Consider the following 19,324-nt stretch of genomic DNA (forward strand, 5'->3'; position numbering starts at 1 on the left):
GATGATGAGCAGGCAGACAGACCCTGCTCTGTACTCCGTGCCAAATGCATCCTGAAAGGGTGTGGTTATTCCCTTTCCATAACTACTTTGGCAAACACCTTATCTCCATGGAATAAGAGGTTAATGGATGTACAGAAGAACACATTTTGGCATATGGTGGAAGGTCTTGTGAAACTCAGAAGTCCATCAGGATCCATGGGAATTTTTCCATTGATTTCACTTGAGCTTTAGATTAGATCTGTAATTTTCAACCAACTTTTTGTTGTTTCAACCTGTTTGATTTTATACTCCCTATTCCATTTTAAACATTCTTTTTTCCCTCCCAGTACATAATTTTTCAAGCTCAATATAAAGCAGTGTTTTTAAAGATCTTTTGGAAAAGAAACATCAAGGAGAGGCTGATTCCAGGTCTGTCTGTAAACTCCAAATATTTCTTCATTTTGGAAAAGAATTCTCTATATTTGTTTGGATTTACATCCTTTTCTGGGCCTAAATATGCAGTTATATATGTAGTTGTATGTAGGAAGGGGATATAGATTGGAAGGGGTTATACTGGGAGGGGTTTTTTCTTTGTATGAAGATACTAAATTTCTGCTGAGGATGTCGGTAAAGAGACTTGCAACAAATCCAGACATGGATTTGGTGACTTTTAACCATGTATCCTGGCTATAAAACTTTGCCATCTTTGCACATAACTGTAAACCAGCATTTAGATGACCTGCTCCTTACCCGTAACTATGCTGATGGTTTCAGGAAGCTGATGGCTGAATGCCTGTCTTGGTTTATAGCTGCTAGTAAGTTTTCCGCCCTCCTTGTTCAATTAACAAAGTTGTTAGACCAGATATGGTCCAAATTTAATGGTGTAAATCAGACCATGGCTTCTTCTGCATTTCTTGTTCCTGCCTGCCCCGGAAATCTTTGCTGTTGCTCAGGTTAGCGCTCAGTTTAAGAAGCTGCCTAAGGGTGAAGTCCTGTCATCTTGGCAAAACTAGCTTTCCCTAGCAAACGTTTAAGGCATTGTCAAATATCACTTTAATTTAATTAAGTTAGAACATCTCTGAGATGGCTGAATGGTTTTTGGCTAACTCTGCTTTGCCAAAATGGTTAGCTTGGGGATATCCCCTTAATGAAACATTTCTCATTTAAGTCCTCTAACACATTAATCTTAGAAGCCGTAGTTAAGCATGCTCCTTATAAAACCACTTTATCAGTAAAACTAAGTTTTTGCTTTGCACTAAATCAAGCCAGGAGAAGAATTAGATGAAGAAATAATTTCCAAGCCAACCATGAGGCTTCCTGCATTGCGAGGATGAGCTAATTATTTTTTGGCCAGGGTGTTCTGTTAATGTCTCTGCAAAGTTTTGTGTAAGTAAGTTGTTCATACTCAGCTGTGATGTGGGAAACACAACAGGAAAGCAGAAATATATAAGAACAGGTTATATCTTACAATGACGAGTAAAGTGTGTGAAACAGAGACAACAAACAGCACAAATGGATTTCATGCTTGTCGGGGAGTCACAAGGCTTTGATGGTACAGACAATCCTACTGTGCATTTCCACAGCACCTGTCACAGTGGCCTCTGGTCCTTGGGAAGGCCGGGAGAGGCTGGAGTAAACAGTCATTTCACTTCATTCCTGTTGTATTTATAAAGATCAAATGTACAACGTCCTGTGACAGTGAATAGCTTGTTTCCTAAGCGCATCTATTGAGCAGAGCAGACGCGTGTCACGGTTTAAGTAGGAATTCCAATATTCCAACATGTGTTACTTTTCATATGCCACAAGGGGGAAAAACCCACCCTGAAATGAAAAAAAAAAAAAGTTTATAAAAAAACAAAATCTTGGGAAAAATTATTTCAGATTAATCCATTCGATTATCTTTGCCCTATTTTATTGAACTTCAATAATACATTCTGTTTTATGGAAAACTTAATCTGTCATTTGCTGCATCTGTGCCACCTACCAAGCAAAGCCCCGAGGCAACCTTCTCGTCCAGACTTGCAGGTTAAGTTGCCTGCAGTAGCAAATGCAGCACAGACTCCGGACCAGGCAGACCCCACATCCTGCACCTCTGCAGCACTGCAGCAGGCAAGCACCCTGGGGCTGGGAAACAAACCATACAAAACCTGGATGCAATGCTATGTACCTCATGATTTGGGAGCACAGTAGCCACATTCCTGTGTCTGACTTTGCCCTCCCATACACATCACACAGCACAGATGGAGAAAAGTGTGCAGTGTGACGTGGTAAATGTGGGGTGGATGGAGAGCCCAGCTTGGACTAGAGGATGAGATGCTGGGCAACAAGCCCAGTCTATTTTAATGTGGGACTAACACAGAAGAAGGTACTTTGGATCAATCTATTAAACTAGGTACCTTAAAATCCCATCCAGAAGGTAAAACTGTGTTTGCTGGCCACAGAAGATACCAGTTCTGCATGAAGCTGTTTACTGGGTCAAAAGTATTCTAATGGAAAGTCCCATGGTTGCTTTATATTCAGGCAATATTACTCAACTGTTGTCTTTTATCACGTGTTAACAATAATTTTCATCAAACTTTAATACCAGGGGGCAATAATAATAGTATTTTACAAATGTGTTATTTCTGTAATTATTAAGTGGGCTGGAGAGGAGAAGGGGGGAGGGAGGCAGACAAGTTACTTCTATCCGAAGCCTGACACAATCTAAAATGACACATGGTCTCTGTAAATGGCAGAAGAAGAAGTCCACAGATGTTCCCAGCAGCCCTTACAAATCCAAAAGAGACAAAACTCTTCTCTGTGCTCCTGCCTGTACAAATTGCCTGCGGGGTGTTGAGAGAGAGTTGGAATGTCTGTTTCAAACCTTTCACACTCTGCTGCCCGCATTCAAGAGATGGGCTTTAAACAGACATGAAATAGAAAAGCACATGCTCCGAATCAGGTTGAGGTTTTATTCTGTGAGGATGAAATACCTACACAGTGAGCTTTGGAAAGTTAAATTTGGATCAGTCTGTGTTAGAAGTGGTTGGTTTTCACTTCTTAAAACCCTGGGGGAAGTTCGGCCATCTATTCCAGCTGCATTAGGGCTGGTAAATGTGGCACAGTGTCTACATTTTGTAGCAAATTAGTTGCTGAATTTAGTAGTTTAAACAGTACAGGGGAAGCATATAGTTGTTTTTTATTGCTATTAAGGAAGTCAAAGCAGACCAGTGGCCAGGAGTCAAAGTTGCAGCCAGCCCATCAGAAATAGTCCATACATTTTGCCAGCTGTGCTTGGATTTAAGGGGTGCACTCAAAATGTGTATGGAGTACACAAGATGGTGAAGACCCAGAGCCCAGTGTGTCAGCTGTGGAAGCTAAGTCAGCAGCATTACAACTGCATGATCTTGGCGTACACTTGGAAGCTGTGCTAGTGTGCATCCCTGGTAACTAGGTCACAGCTGGGGTAGTAGGGAAGTTTGGTAGAGCTCTGTCTGTATGAGTCTGCAGTTACATTATGAGGCTGAATACTGCTGGATGTACTCAGTGATGCAGAGTCTTGAGTCACAGTTTGAACTCTTCACCCCTGGCCAGTAGATATTCCCAGCGGAGGGAAAGGACCAGTGGAGCTGCTCATTGCGTTCAGCATATTGTTTGTCTGTTTTAATTTAAGAGCCACCTCAATTCACCTACAGCAAGAAGGGTCTCTGACACTTGCTGACAGCCCCTGGTTAGGTATGAAACATGTATAATGGTTGACGCATTAGCCAGTGCAGCCTAAAACCATCTGTGGATTAGCAAAGATGCCAGGGACTTAATTGTACATAAACATTCAAAGGATGAAAAGCTGAAAGAATGCTTTATACAAACTAAAATATTTGCTGAGAAAAGATCTGTGAGAAAGTAACAGCTCATCCAAACCAGTATTGTCATAAATCCCAAAGATACCAACCGAGTGTCAGGAGGCAAATCTTGTTCTGGTGACGGTAAGTTCTGAAATGTGGATAAATCAAGGACACAGGACAAGTAAAGGGTGCAGAGAAAACAAAATCTCTTTATTCCATGTTTCCATGCGCAAAAGTGTATCAGTTTGCTGGATGGTGAATTCAGTATTGAGTTTTGAAAGACACTTAAATGAAAATCAAGTAGCCCTGAGCCGTGCACCGACAGAGCACATTGCCTGGTTCAGGATGGTCCAGGCAGTGCTGGCTGCGTGCAGCACATCTTCTTCCTCTTAACTCCAGCCACACTGACCCTGAGGTGGCAATTTAGATATTGGCAGGGTGCTGCAGTGCCACCCAATGCAGAGGGAACAGATAGGGTCTGTCAGGGATCCTTGGCAGAATGATGACAGCACTAAATAGTAGCTACAATTAAAGCTTGATTTCCTCAGGATATTATGATTACTGTAGCTCAGAAATTATTATTAGAATGACACAGGATTCTACAAGCAGAATCAATTAACTTAATGATTTATAATCACCTGGATTCTATGCAGATCAGATTAAATCTTAATACATGGTTTGCTGTATCACTGTAGCAACCATAACGTAGACTTGTAAATCATATAGAAGGGTATGGGTTACTCCCTCAGTCCTCAGAGTAGCCAGAGGACAGTGGTGGTGTACCTGACCACTGCGGGTCCTGGGTGCCACTGCCCAGCACCAGCTCCCATCCAAGTTCCCCAGGCAGGACTTGTACCTGCTTTGTTTTTACAGACAATATAGAATCTGAGTGCTGTTACAGTCCGCTATCCTGTGAGGGGGTCATCACCACTGCCCAGCAGGCTGGTTGCCTTAGGACATTCAAGGCTGGCAAGGAAGGGAGTAATCAGACTGGAGCCCAGGGGTTTTAAGGCTGATAGGGAGGGGAAGAAGACATCTGTTTGGTTTGTCTGCTTGGTTCACAGGACCTTCAGGGTGTGGTTATGAGGGAAAGGGAATGAATACATGACCCACTCGGTCACAGAATGGCTGTTTGTCTTATGAAATGTCATCAGTAATGCTAAGCACATGAGCAGGGGTTGGGAGCAGGGGATACCTGTCACTCACACCCCTGCAGGACACTTGAAGAAGTATCTCCTCTTAATGTCTCTGCAAATAGATTTCTTTCCCATCCACAAAACTGGTGCTGTTGCTTTACTGAACCTTCTAAAAGACTTTGTATATATACATTTATTCTGATCTTATGCTCGTGTTACCTTTGTTGATGCCCAACATACACTGATATCAGTGAAGCCTAATCTGGCTCATTACATAATTATGAGTCTGACCTCTTTTCACATACAGTTTTTATATGTTGCGTATTTTGTAATCACATGCTGCTCACAGAATTAATGTGTTCACATTTCCTAAACACTTGCTGGAAATAAATCCTCTGGCTTCTTTCAGCAAGTTTATTTCGGATCGCGAAAGCAGAAGAAGTCTCACAAACAGCCACTTGGAGAAGAAGAAATGTGATGAATATGTAAGTCTCTCTTGCTGTTCTTTTCCCTGTCAAAGTGAACTCTATGTTGTGTATATGGAGGGCCTTCAGACATGGTCTTCAGAAGCGCTGGGCACACACAATTGTAACTGAAATTCAAGTTCCTGTAGGAACAGTCTGTCCTCAGCACTTTTGAATAGATAAATAAATAAGTAAAAATAACCCAAACAAACATTTTGGTCAAGTTGAGGCAAGGGAATCCCTCTGGCCTGTGTTAGGCAGAAATCCTAGTGGGTCCTTATGGCCTTAGAATATATAAATCAAACACCTAAGATGTTTCACACACATAGCAAAAGATGGGGTTTAAAATTGAAACTGTAGTATGAGTTGTATATTACCTCCACCATTTATGTCAGTTTTCAGCAGTCAGAGTGCAGCTGTGACAGTGCTCAGAGATGCCTTTTCCTCTTTCAAACCAATTTTTATTAAGTCATTTCCATAGCAGTAGTCACTTATATCTGATACACTGCAATATGTGTGGAGTTTGAAGCACAGATGCATTTCCCTGCTCCATTCCAAGCTGTGGCTGACACGTTGGTCTTTACTTCTCCAGATTCCAGGAACTACTTCTCTGGGGATGTCTGTCTTCAACCTCAGCAATGCGATTATGGGCAGTGGGATTTTGGGTCTCGCTTTTGCCTTGGCCAACACAGGAATTCTCCTTTTTCTGTAAGTATTTGCGTGGTGAGTAGCTGATCTCTGTGCAGTTTCACTGCATTCAAAGAACATGTGTGCTGCCATCAAGTGGAGGGATTTACACTCCATATGTAATCAAATACAATATTCAAGCCTGAAAGTGTTAAGTTACAAGTTTGGGACTTTTTTTAGTCAGATCTTTTTTTGGGAAAAGCTACTACTTGTAATGCTAGAGCAAATCGACTCCATGTTATTTTCTGCCTGAGCCTAGCTAGGGATTTTTCCAATGGTCCGTAAGCTACACATACATCAGAAATATTCAGTAGCAATACTTGCAGTTGGATAGTACCTAGTTTTTAATCATGTCACAGGATCTCCAGAGCTTTCATCAAAGCAGGATGCAATAACTACTTTTTGAAACCAAGAAGAATGAATGTTTATATTCATTTATATGTTCCATATAATATTGTCATCTCACTCCCACAGTTTCTTCAGTTTCTTATGTGAGAGTATTTGAGAACAAGCATAAACATGGCCAAGGTTTTAGTATAAAAAAGAGTTGAGGTAGAGTACTTAACTCCAGCAGAAAAGAGGCATTCTATAAAGGAGAATTTTATAGTTTAAGAATGAAATGTTGCCAGTGGATGGGTAAGATGGTGTTGTTCTGGATCTCAGTATGATATGTTTCATTGTGAAAAGTGATTGTTAAGAAATCAGTTGAGAATTGTGTGCAGGTTTCAATGATAAATGTTCATTGAGAGAAGAAATGCAGTTATTTACAATCTTTGAGAAGTGTTCAACACAGTTACTGAGTTTACAGTTACTCTTATGAGGTGTCATTTCTTGAATGTCAAATCTAAAAATCTGGAACTTTTGTTTTCTTCAGGGTTTGGGAAATATGAGCCCTGTATATGGCAGAGTAGATGGCCAAAGTTGTACATATAGCCATCTGCTCTGGGGCTTGGTGCCCGGACAGCTACATCCATGCTGCTAGCTTACAGTTTGCTGTGGTTGGGTAACATCCAGGAATAATCCAAGGCCTTAATCCATTTACATTAAGAACGTGCAAAGTCTCATAATCGTGGTGTCACTGAGTTAAGCTATAAAGTAGCTGGACTCTAATTTAGGTCTTTCTTATGCAAAACAGCTGAGTTGGTTTTATTTTTGCTGCTTTCTCTTACCCAGTGCGCTAACCTGTATGTGATATTCCCTATGATGCTCTGACAAGCACACACAGACCGGTGATGGCAAAAACTGCTGTCACCAGGAAATAAAAGTTCTTTCTTTTCAGCCATGTCACCTCTTCTGTGATAATAGTGTCTCAGCCAAGGAGCACCCTCAGCTTCTCCTTCCTGCTTCAGTTTTCTATAATCTCACCCTTGTCTCATTCTTCCAGCAGTTTTTCATGAGAGTGAAGTGAAATGTGAAATATGTTTGTTCTAAAGGATGTAAAAGGCAGTTTCTTTTAAGTGAAATAGATCAGACCAGTGATGCTAACACCAGAGGAACTTCTGACATCGTGTGATGGTGACTGGGCTCCTCTTGGGCTGAGTAGTGAGTGTGTAGATCTGTACCACCACATTGTTCAAAAAGCTGCCAACCGTGAATGTAGAGATTTTATATGGTAAATAACAGCATTATTCTCTACAGAATTAACTGTGTGTATCTAAAACTGGATAATTGTTTTTGTTAGCTTTGTAATGCCTTTAGATCTGTTGGCCTGGAGGTAGACCAGCCCACTGAGATCAAAGGTAAGGAAGCTAGCAGGACCTAACTGACCATGCTATCAGAGCTTTCCCCTTTGAAGCCTGGGGATACAGGATCCCAATGTGGTGTCTGCAGTTACACACGAAAGTTGAACTCCTTGAAATGTTCTTTTATCATGTGATAGTCTCAAGAGCTAAAACTAGTCCATTAGTGGTAGATTTTTTCTCACACTCATTTAGTGTATCTTTCTCATAAGTGTATAGTTCTGTTGTCGCTGTCACAGGTAGGTCTTAGAACTGTTTCTGCTTTACAAGTGATTAAAGATAGAGTCCTAGCAATACTTTCATTTCTTCACATTAGAAAGCACTTAAATTCATTGTTCTTGAGTAGCACAGATGGGGAAGGTTTCTGTGTTGCTTTTTCTAGTATTGGCTTGCACCATCCCTGAAAAGCAGAGGTGGAAAAATGAAAGGAGCATTTTCAGCACTAACAAAGCATACCCAGCCTGATTTCCTCTCAAACCTTTTAGGCTCCTGCAGTGTGAAGTATGCGCTGCCATGCATACCTGGGTCGGTTCAGATCCTATACTCTTGGCATAAGACACGCAAAATAAATATGGCAATGAGTATATACTCTCATATTCTATTTGCATAACTTGGTGCCATAGCAAGGTGTCATGATTTCTAGGCAAAACAAATGTGGTAGGCACTGAGAGGAATTTAATCCCAGTACTATTGATACCTACACCCTAGCCAAAGAAGAGCATCATTTCCTGTATGCAGGAGAGAAAACTTCACTGCAGAATGATGACACGAAATGCTTGGGAAGCTGGGGATAGGCCAGGCCAGGCAGGGATGGCAGGAGCACTCCTTGCTGCCTGTGGTTTCATCTTGGAGAGCCAGGACCAGTGATGGATCGTGCTGCAGAGACAAATGGACCAGCTGAGTGCAAGATCAGCCTGCCATGCCATGGCACTGCACATGGTCTGAAAAGCCCTGCTGGGGCACAGGACCTTGTTAGATGAGGAGCAGTATGAGACTCCAACCAAAGTTTCACACTGCATTCTGCAGCTGCTTCTGCTAGGGTTGGCTGGAAGCAGCCGTAAAGCTGCATCAGAGGTGTAGGGCAGACCAGACCCTTTGGGAGGCTGTGCAATGGCAAACACCATGCTCTTCCATGCTGTTCTGCACCCCATACCTTGTGTGGTTCAGAACTGTTCTGTGCAATAGAGCAGGTGACCACACAAGCCTCACAGGTCTTCTGCCTCTAAAGCCTGGGACTGGACAAGCAGGCTGGGGACAGCACAACTGGTTTGAGCTGACCTGGTAATATGGCAGCTGGGGGCAAACAACAGTGCCATTGCAGAACAGTTTGTTCTTCACAGCACTGTATGAATCCCCTGCCCTAAACTGTTTGTTCTGGATGTGCTGGGAGGAGGTGAGTTTTGTATGTGCTGGTTGCTTGCATAGCTGCCAGCACTTCTTTAAAAGCAGGCAGAATGAGAAGTACAGGAGTGCTTTTGGGCCTGCAGTGCGAGCTCCCCTGCTTCTGTTTTGAATTTGTGCAGAGCGAGTGGCATGGACATTATCATTCCTTTCCAAGGGGCGGTTCTGGCGCGAATATTCCTGTCCATACCACAGCCCTAACACAAACAAGTTTTTTATACAGCGCTAATGGAAATGCCGAGTGTCCCTGCAAGAACCCTATGGGGAGCTAAAGACAACAGATCAGATAAATACCTGCTGCTTGGGAGTGTTGTTTTTACCGCTGCAGAGGCTCCATGAGCTCAGTGCCTGCAAAACGGGAGCTTTTAATATTGGAGTAAACTCGCTGCTGGCATGCAGAGCAGGAGCCATTTGGGGCTGGAGTGAGTCAGCCCAGCACAGAGCATAGGGGAGCTGTGAGCACCGTGCCTGCAGGCAGGCAGGGGTGTAACAGCTCTGCAGGGAACACGAAAAATGAAGCAGAGTGACCTCAGCCAGTGCAGTGTCCATCCACTTCTCCACCTTCTGGAGGAGAAACACCCTTTGGGCTGTACAAAGAGTGTGTTGTTACTGTCAACCATCGCTCTTTGTTGGCAAAAGAGCAGTTCCTCCTATCACCTCTTTCTGTTTCTCCCTTCTCCGGCCCCACGAAACTTGTGGGTCATTATTTGGCTCTGAAGTATTTCTAGTCTAAGATAATAAAAAGTGGGGGAGGAGGCTTCTTATCCTGTTCTTTCCTATGAAAAAGATGTGTTGCTGCCTATCTATAGCAGCAGCTTGTTTTCTGTTAAATCTTAGGCTTTGTTTTTCTTGGTGTCCTGAGAGCAGTTGTCATAATAAAGAGAGGAATTGCCAGCAGATTGTCTGAATGCTCTTCACACACATCATGAAAACATCATCAGGTCTTTGTGTGTCAGAGTGTTGGAGAGGAAAGCACACATGGTGCTTGGCTCCAAGACACAGAGCAATGAGCAAATGTGGTTTTATGCACTTAGCCCCCGGCACTGACTAATTATTATTTGTGCCAGCAAGTTCCCTACACAAACAGTTTGGTCATTACTTCCTCCAGTTCTTCTACATGAAGTCAAGTTGTGGATCACAGAAGATCAGGAGTGGCATCGGTGAGGGAACACCAGTTGCCACCTGGACAAAGGATAAGCCTTTGGTTTCTGCCTTCATTCCCAGTGGAAGGCAGATGAGCCTTAACTCCCCTCCTCTTCCTCCTCCTTGTGCACATAAGAACTATTTGAGCACCCTTTTGACAGCACATGAAACATGCCCTGGCAACAGATGCTTCCATTTGGTGTGGAAGTTCTTGAATAGATAGTTTTCCTTCTACACTTTTACCTGCTTCCAGAAAGAAAAAGCTTTAGAGTAGGTGGTGAGGGACATGCCTGGCTCATCCCTGCTCTGACTGAATCTTAATTCCTATCTGATAAGACATATTTATTCTTGCTTCTTTTGGTATGGGGAGGTATAACTCACTGACAGGCTGCTCTGCTGTCTGACATGGTTGAATCCCTCTGTATGCAGGGCTTTCTGCCTACACTGTGGTGTGGTAAAACTGCAAACAGTATGTGAATCACATGTATTTTTAGGGCTTTTTGCATTGTCAGAAGAGTGAAAAAAAATATCTTGGAATCAACGGGAATATGACCTGACGTGAAATACTGCAGTGTTAGAGCTCAGCTCTTACAGTAAGCTTTATTTTCTATTCTTTTGTAGGCTGCTCTTGGTTTCAGTGACGCTGCTGTCTATTTATTCAATACATCTCCTGTTGGTGTGTTCAAAGGAAACAGGTAATTTAAGATGTTATTATACTATTTCAGTAGACTGCTAAAGAACAAGAGATAAAAAGTGCTCATATAAGGCCGGGAGCTTTGTGTAAGATGGAATTTCCATCGCTTTGCTGACACAATGGAAAAGCCTAACACATTTTGGGTCAGAAGTCCAGAATTAACAAGAATTTATGACATGTCTATAGAGAACAGCATGTGACCATCACTACAGAGGGAAAAACTTACTACAATGAGTGAATTTTGCTACCATGCAATGTTGTCTTCAGTGGGCTAGAAAGAGCAGTTCACAGTTTCTTTGCATTACAAGACCAATTGCAAATGAAACGTTATGAGTCTTTGCCTGTGGTGAAGCTTACCTGGAAATACAGTTTGTCCTTAATGGTTAGTGTGAAATTCCTGATAAGCCTTTGTGGTTTAGTGGGAGGTTCCTACAGCATAAAAGGGAACTGTTCCTCCAGAGAGAAGTGTATCTGTAGGCAAAATATATTCTAAACACAGAAATAGGAAGTAACCTACAGTGTTAAGTGTCACTGTGCTCAGAAATCTGGGAGACTCTTCCCTTGGGAAACAGTATCTGAAGCTACACTTTTAAAATTATCTGTGCAGGAGAGCACTGTAATATTTTACTATGTAATTTGGACACACATGAGTTACTGTAATAGCAGGTATTACGTAGCATAGGTTGCAACAACCTGTTTAAATTAGGTACATATGCCTAATTGTAGACATTAGTGCCCTCTTAGTTCTCAGAATCTAAGCCCTGTTTCTATGCTGCTGTTACATTTAAGCTCAAACCTTCTGTTTATACAAGTTTCAAAGCAGAAATGTCAGCTATAAGGAAATACAGAGAAAACCAAACAATGGGATGCATTTTAGAAATCATCATAACAGCGCAGCATCTGCAATATTTCTCTCTTTCTGTTCTCATCTTCACAGTCTCCAGTCTTTTTCTCAGCCTAAATCACAGCAAAGCAGAAAAACATTTAAGACAAACTAATTAATAGAGTGATTTCTCGAGCTTGACAGATATTGAGAAGTTTTAGTTATAATTTACACCTCTCCCTGCTCTTGCCAAAAACATACCACACTGAGAATTTGCAAGTTAAGTCTTCCTCATTAGAAGTTGTAAATCATCCTGTAAACAGTGGCTGCCCTCATTTGGATCATTTAGTCAAAGCAAGTAAATTGCAGAATTGCAGTTACTGTGCCTGCTTTGGCCAGGCTACCTTTGCTGTCTTGTGGATCTTACTGTACCAAGTTCTGTCTGGAGAGGAGGCTTTCTACGTCACTGTCATTGGGGGCGCAAACCTGATATCCCCAGATGGGGATACCAGAACTTAACATGTTACTGAGGTATAGACAGACTCATTAAAGGGGTGTAAAAGCTTCACTAAGAGCTTCAGTTTCAAAAGTGCCTGGTAGCCAATGATAACATTTACAGACGTCAAGACAGCATTCCTACATAGGTTTCAGCCCTAGTAATTACAAGAGAGCTCTCTATTTACTTGCAAAAGGCAGATATGGCTGCACAGATGGGTGGTTTGCTGAAAAGGAAGTATAAGAGTTTCAACCCAGCAGCTCTCACCAGTGTATTTGTTACCTTTCTCCTCCGTTCTTTAAATGCAGGCTGCATGGTGTATGAAAAGCTGGGTGAGCAAGTCTTCGGTACCCCAGGGAAAATGCTTGTCTTCGGATCTACATCTCTCCAGAACATTGGAGGTAAAGGAGATGAGGGACATTGAAAAACAAAGCCCAGAAATGTCTTAGTTTTACAGCTACCAACCAGTCAGGTTCCTCCTTCTCTCAGTGGCATCTTGGGATCTTCATGCTCCTCATTATCACTGTGGCTAACACTTTGCATGCAGCCTTTTCAATATGCTGTATTACTGAATGATCAGTAATTTATGGTCAATTATAGTTTGGGGTCTTCTGTCATCAGACACTGATGTGGGAAAGGTTCAGGATGCTTCTCTGTACTTGTTCCACAAAATATCTTACCTGTTTTCTAAACTGACTTTCTTCTTCCTCCAGCAATGTTGAGCTATCTCTTCATAGTCAAAAATGAGCTGCCTTCTGCCATAAACTTTCTAATGGGAAATGAAGAAAATTTTTCGTAAGTTGAATTAATTTTGCTGGTTAGATTATAGGATTTCATGCTGTGTAGCTAAGTTTAAGCATATGTTTATAAAAGCTTTTAAGTGCGGGATACTCTTTAGATTTGTCCAAGTAGATTTTTATAGGAATATCTCAGGGGGTTAATAAAAACCAAAACAACTCTGGGAAGGAAAAGAGGATGAATAGGAAATGGAACGTGAAGTCATCGCTCTCTTTGCACACCAGATATCATGTAGAATTTTGGTCTATACAATATTCTTATCATATGATCCAATCTTTTAGAGTTAGGCTTCACCTTAAGATATTGGAAACAATGCATGTCTAAGATATTCTGCATTTCCCTGTGTCCTTAGCATCTTACAGAATTTTGCCTCTGAAGCACTGTCTGTAGAATGAAATTCTCAGTACTAGCATATGAAAACAGCAGAATATTATACATAGGTTTCTGCCACTTACCACTCCATGACATTTACCAGCTTCTTTGATAAGAGGGGTGGTAAATATTCTTTGCACTGGGTTATATGGTGTGCTGTAGTACACAAGAAGAAAGTAGAGATCCCATTCCTCAGGCTTCCATACTAAATTGCTTTCCAGCGGGATTCAAACCACTTGGCTGGAGAGAGATATGTGCTTGGGCTGGCTAGTGCATGCCAGCCTGAAGGAGCCTGGTTTGCTCCTCCAAGCACATGCCCAGGTGGTTTAGCAAACAAACCTGGTGCCCCCACCCCACCGAGGTGTATGTGTTGCCCTTTGCATGATCTTTCCTCGTCCTGGCAGGGTGGCTTGTATCAGGTTAGGGAGGGTGGTGTTCTGCCCCTCAGTCCCACTCGCTTATCTCAGCAGTGGGGTCACATTTTCCCTGGTGATTATGAAAATGCCATACCTGATCAGAGCAGTGCCATGCTTTAAGGCCTGAATACCTAATGAGTCTACAAAGCTTAGATGTGGCCCCCATCCCTCCTTTTGTAGGAGCTTGTAGGGTAAGGAGACCAGAGGTAGTTCTGTAACTGCAGCAGGGAGGTTGAATGAGTGTGAGAAAAACCGAAGGGGGTTTAAGGTGTGCTCATGGGTTCTTTCAATTCTTTTATCCAGGGCATGGTACGTGGATGGGCGGATTCTTGTTGTCACAGTGACGTTTGGTATAATCCTCCCTTTATGTCTTCTTAAGAACTTAGGTAAGATGAAAATGTCATTGTGGGAATAAAATAAAGGAGCCCAGGCATCATGCCACTGGCAGCCACACTAGCAACTCAACTATAAGGAAAAATAAATACTCTCATTGTAATCTTAGCAGCCACCCTGGTCCAGGAATAAGCTGTGTTTAAGCATCTTGGAACAAGTAAGCCTAAATTGTCACAGTGGTTGAACTCGGTATAGAAACAGCTTCTTCCGTACAGCTGTGGAAATTTCTTTCTAAAGTTACAGTTAAGAGGGTCTTAATTTCATAAAACAGGCCTGTTTTATGTGTGCCCTGTAAAAATAAGTTCACAAATTGTGAGGTTACAAAAAAAAATAACTTAGTTTTCTATCAGCATTGAAATTTTTAGTAGTGAGGTTAATTGGAGGCACTGGGCTTTGAAGATGTGTATTAAGGATTGCATTTTCAGATGTGTTTGAGTCCACAGAGATGCCAGGAGGTACACAATGTACTTTTTAAGACCATGTAACAAGTTTTGGCACTGAAGTCCTGTTGGGATCTTCCTTCCCAGAAAATAACCCACATGCAGCTGACGTGGCTCATATCAGGGAATCTGGGTCAAATTCTGATTGCAGTTGTGCATTTTCAGATTTCTTTCAATTATCACAGGCCCTTTCAAAAGTAAAAGTAGTTAAAGTGCTGTAAAGGTGACCCTCAGGAGGTCAAACCAGTCAGGGAAAAGCTCGGGTCTGTCTGAAAGCCACAAGGCTTGAGATGTGGGAGACTCTCACCCTAGCAGGACATGGGTTAGTCCTGCCCAGCAGCTCACAATATATATTAAATGTATAACACATTCAGACTTCATGAAGCAGTAAAAAGAATTAAAACCCAAGATACAGGTAAAGAAAATAATTTTGATGAGATTTCATTTCTTTCAGGGTATCTTGGCTATACCAGTGGATTTTCATTAAGCTGCATGGTATTTTTCCTGGTAGTGGTAAGTTCAGCTTGCTTTCTTCGTTGGATGACAGTCACTTGATAGGGTACTCACAATTTCCCTCATGTTTTGATTTTAGTTTGCTTTTTATTAGTATTTTTAGCAATTAGCTGTCTTTCACTCTTATTCTAGGTTATTTACAAGAAGTTTCAAATTCCCTGTGGTGGCGTGGAGCTAAATGCAACATCATCTAGCCTATCAAATAGCTCAGCATATGACAATATGTGTAAGCCAAAGTATGTTATCTTTAATTCCAAGGTATGTTTCTTTTTATAATACTTATTCTTAATTCACATAACATATGCACCTATACCTCGTGTTCTTAGTCTGCTCAGCATCACGCTGAGCCTGATTCTCCATGCTTCCACTTGTGCTTCTTGCCCCTTCTTAAGGAGAAGCCATGCTGAACGTCCCTCCTTGCCATCTAGCTCTGCTCCGGTAGTAGGTGTGCCAAGGCTGTGAGCCCAAGCTGCCAGCAGACAACTAATGCTTTCTCTGGGAGAGTTTTCCTTTCCACTGCTTCTCTCCATGCTGGAATTGCGCCTTTAGGCCGTAGTAGAGCAGAGGCTGAGTAAGCCATTCCTGCTTCCAAAGCCCAGAAGTAATCCCTCTGTCCTTCTACAGACAAACCACTCCTTTGTGACAGGGTACATGTTTCTGTAGACATACAGTGAACTGGATTGCAAAAAGGATATAGTTGAAAGCTAATCCAGCAGAAATTTGATTGCCTTTCAGCTGGATGCTTTCCTCCATCACCACACAGCTGCAGGAAAAGCTGTGCCAAGGGAACGTGAAACAGCAACTGGCTGTAGCTGTGGGAGCAGGCGGATTGCTCCTGCCAGCTGTGCCAGGGCGCAGTGCTCATTAAACAGCACCTTATCCAGCAGGGTAGGTCCCCAGGGTGCTGCAAATGCATCCATGGGGAATGCACACATATAGCATATGCATGCAAAATTTCATGTTTTCTAAATTAATCCTACCAGCTTCAGTTGAAGAAGCCAACCCAAGCACTTTTCTGTGGTTAGGGATAGCAATGAGCTCAGATGCCATGTGATGGACTAAGAATTCGTTAACCTGGAGTGCAATAGCAGCTTAGGTGTAGGTATATACCTGTATTGCCTACATGTGTATATACAGTCTATTCTATATACTATATATGTATACATAGTCTTCTACAGGATCAGCATTTGACTTGGAGTCAGTGGAGGCACATGGGGAGTATCAGTTCACCTGAACTGGGTGTGATTGAGCTGAACTCTAGAGATTTGCCCCTGGGGCCAACAGGTTGCCAATCATTTGAGCGACTTTGGTGTGTGAGAAGAGACAGTTTCACAGAACCAGAGGGTGGCTGATGTTAGCTCTGGAGGGCCATCATCTGGTCCGAACTCCCTGCTCAAGCAGTACTGCCTTGAGCCATTGTACAGTATTACATCCAGGCAACTTCTGAGCATCCTCACAGAGCATGCTATGAGTGAGGGAGAGGAGGCAGCATAGGCCTGGATGAGGCAGGATGGCTGGAAAGCGACCGGCGTATTTACTGGATGTGTCAGGCCTGGGGCATACCCCAGGATGGCTTCTGTGGGAAGGGGATGCCTATGACCAGCACAAGTACATCTCAGAGGGCTGGGTGGAGCTGCATGTAGGAATGGACTCATTTTGTCCTTGCAGGAGGACCTGTTTTTCATGCGATCTGTGTTCATACCCATTCCCAGGGGAGAATGGAAGTGCTTGGGCACTGAGATCATTTGTGAAACTTGGCTGTGTGCTGAGGACTGAAACCCACTCAGGTTTTTGGTGGAGAAGGGGGTGAGGTCCCCCCCAGAGGCCTCCTGCACTTCCTGGTGACGTAACGGTCTCTCTCTTTCCCCAAGGAAAAGCATGCTCCCTCCACAGCCCTCCTAGCCCTTTTGTTGGCCTGGGGAATGAAGGGACTCAGTCTGGTACCTTGAAATATCCATTTATTTGTAAGTTCTGCATTCCTGTTCTCTTTTCTTACAGTCTGGATATGGGCTTCCTCTTCAGGACTTCAGCCTTAGCACCACGGGTGCGCACCCCTCTCCATGCCAAGGCAGGGTAGCGTGGCGGTGACCCGCCATCCGTCCCTTGGACGCGTGACACTGTTCTAGTAGCGCTGGCAGTAGCTGGGCAGGGAAACCCATCCCAGGGAGCAAAGCCAGCGGCCGCGTGGCATCCAGCGCTGCGCTCTGCGAGCGGACTCAGCACTGTGCTGGCGCCACCAAGGAGAAGGCTTTGTCCTCCCGTTGAGAGCGCGCTGCTTCCCATGCTTCATTAAACACGCGCCAATTGACAGGTCTTCTGCCTCCTCTGAAGGCTCTCAGCGCTGGGTTGAAGAGTCCAGAGAGGCGGGAGCTGAGGTAGTTGAACACAGATTGTGTCTTCACGCCATGGGGGGAATGCTTCTTAACTTGTTCTCTGAAATTCTCTCCAAACAGACCGTGTATGCTTTGCCCACCATTGCTTTTGCGTTTGTGTGCCACCCGTCAGTCCTCCCGATATACAGCGAACTTAAAGAGTAAGCCTTCCTCTTCTCTTATTTTCCCCACTTAATTGTTTTGAACTGCTTTACATGGAAAACTTTAGCGCAGAGGTGCTCTGAGTCATTCCTGCCATTCACAGGAGATGTGCTTTAATAACACCCAACAAGCGTGGCTGTCAGATAGGAAATCTGGCCCCGAGGCGTGCCGCTGGGATGGCAGGGAGGGAGCCTGAGGATAATGCAATACTCTGGGAGTTCTCTCTGGAAGTACACGGCAGCCTGGTGGGGAGAGCCAAGTCGTGCCGGTTGTTATTTGGCACTGGAGAGAGGCGTGTTCAGCTGATGGCGTTTGTTCCAGTGCAACTAAAAATGTGTTGTGGTAGCAGGAAAAACAAAGTGCTTTCAGCTCCCCCCTGTACTAAAAGACCTTTGCCAGTACGGCTGTCTGACTGACACCTGCACTAGGCAGGGCTGTGGGGACCTGGTGGCTGGCCCTGCTGTGACACTGCTGGTGGCACCAGGGGAGAGGTTGGGTCAGTCAGACCCATGGATGCCCTCAGGTCCCAGCCATTTGCTGGGTGCTTGGGGTGTCAGGTGTCTTCAGCAGGTTCCCAGGTGCCTATTTAGGGCATCCCTGTGGGAATTTAAGTTAAATTTAGATACTGGAGTGTGACTATTTCAGAACAAATATCTAAAAATGAAATGTTTGCATTTAACCTATTTTATGTGTCCACAGTGGTCTGCATACATTCATGATTTGGTACCCAGAGGGACACAAATGTTGCTCTGCAAACATTCAGAATGTGTTTCAATCCCCTCTATAATTTTACTTCTACTTGATTTTGACCTGTTTATTTAATTACTGAAACATTTAAGGGCCATCCCTCCCTAATCAGCTTCACTCTTCACTGTTGTAAACGAGTATGGCCTGGGAGCAGAGCCACAGAGTGGACTCGCCACCTCTTGACTTAGGCCCTAAGGAGGGTCCATTTCCCCAGTCCTTCCCTTTCTTGTGCAGCTGTCAATGAATTCCTGTGTTAAATGAACATGCATTCATAAGCCTCTCCTGAATTACTACATTTATGCAGAGGCTTAATAAATTTTTAACAGCTATTGAAAAGTCCAGCCTAGCCATTTTTATGTGTTCTCTTTCTTTTCTTCTTTCTCCAGCCGTTCACAGAAAAAAATGCAGTTGGTTTCAAATATCTCATTTTTTGCCATGTTTCTGATGTACTTTATGACTGCCATATTTGGCTATTTGACTTTCTACGGTAAGTATGCAGTTCTTTACTGATCAAAGTAGAAAGGGAATACATGTGAAATCAATAGCGTATCCCAGCTGGAAAGAAAAGTCCCATCTACTTGTATTAAAATACTCAATTTTCCTTAAGGTTTTCATATTGGAGGTACAAATCTTTTCCTCCTTTTCCCCCATAGATGAAAAGCACAAGTGAAAGTATTATTTGCAGAAGGCAAATTCAGAACACGAGGGAGAGATTGGTTTAACAG

The 19,324-nt window shown here is 43.2% G+C and overlaps 1 protein-coding gene across 2 annotated transcripts in view; it reads left to right on the top strand.

Moving 5' to 3' along the window:
• The window catches only part of SLC38A1 (solute carrier family 38 member 1), a 42,016-nt gene that overhangs the window by 11,482 nt on the left and 11,210 nt on the right, over positions 1 to 19,324 (top strand). For both annotated transcript variants that reach the window (XM_034062733.1, XM_005148050.3), the window contains exons 3-12: positions 5,349 to 5,424; positions 5,996 to 6,111; positions 10,995 to 11,068; positions 12,695 to 12,787; positions 13,100 to 13,181; positions 14,276 to 14,358; positions 15,260 to 15,318; positions 15,451 to 15,576; positions 17,772 to 17,851; positions 18,986 to 19,086. In XM_034062733.1, the coding sequence (XP_033918624.1) occupies positions 5,349 to 5,424; positions 5,996 to 6,111; positions 10,995 to 11,068; positions 12,695 to 12,787; positions 13,100 to 13,181; positions 14,276 to 14,358; positions 15,260 to 15,318; positions 15,451 to 15,576; positions 17,772 to 17,851; positions 18,986 to 19,086 (890 nt within the window). The remainder of the gene's footprint in view (positions 1 to 5,348; positions 5,425 to 5,995; positions 6,112 to 10,994; positions 11,069 to 12,694; positions 12,788 to 13,099; positions 13,182 to 14,275; positions 14,359 to 15,259; positions 15,319 to 15,450; positions 15,577 to 17,771; positions 17,852 to 18,985; positions 19,087 to 19,324) is intronic.

The sequence above is a fragment of the Melopsittacus undulatus genome, chromosome 5 (assembly GCF_012275295.1).
Source record: "Melopsittacus undulatus isolate bMelUnd1 chromosome 5, bMelUnd1.mat.Z, whole genome shotgun sequence".
Lineage (NCBI taxonomy): Eukaryota > Metazoa > Chordata > Aves > Psittaciformes > Psittaculidae > Melopsittacus > Melopsittacus undulatus.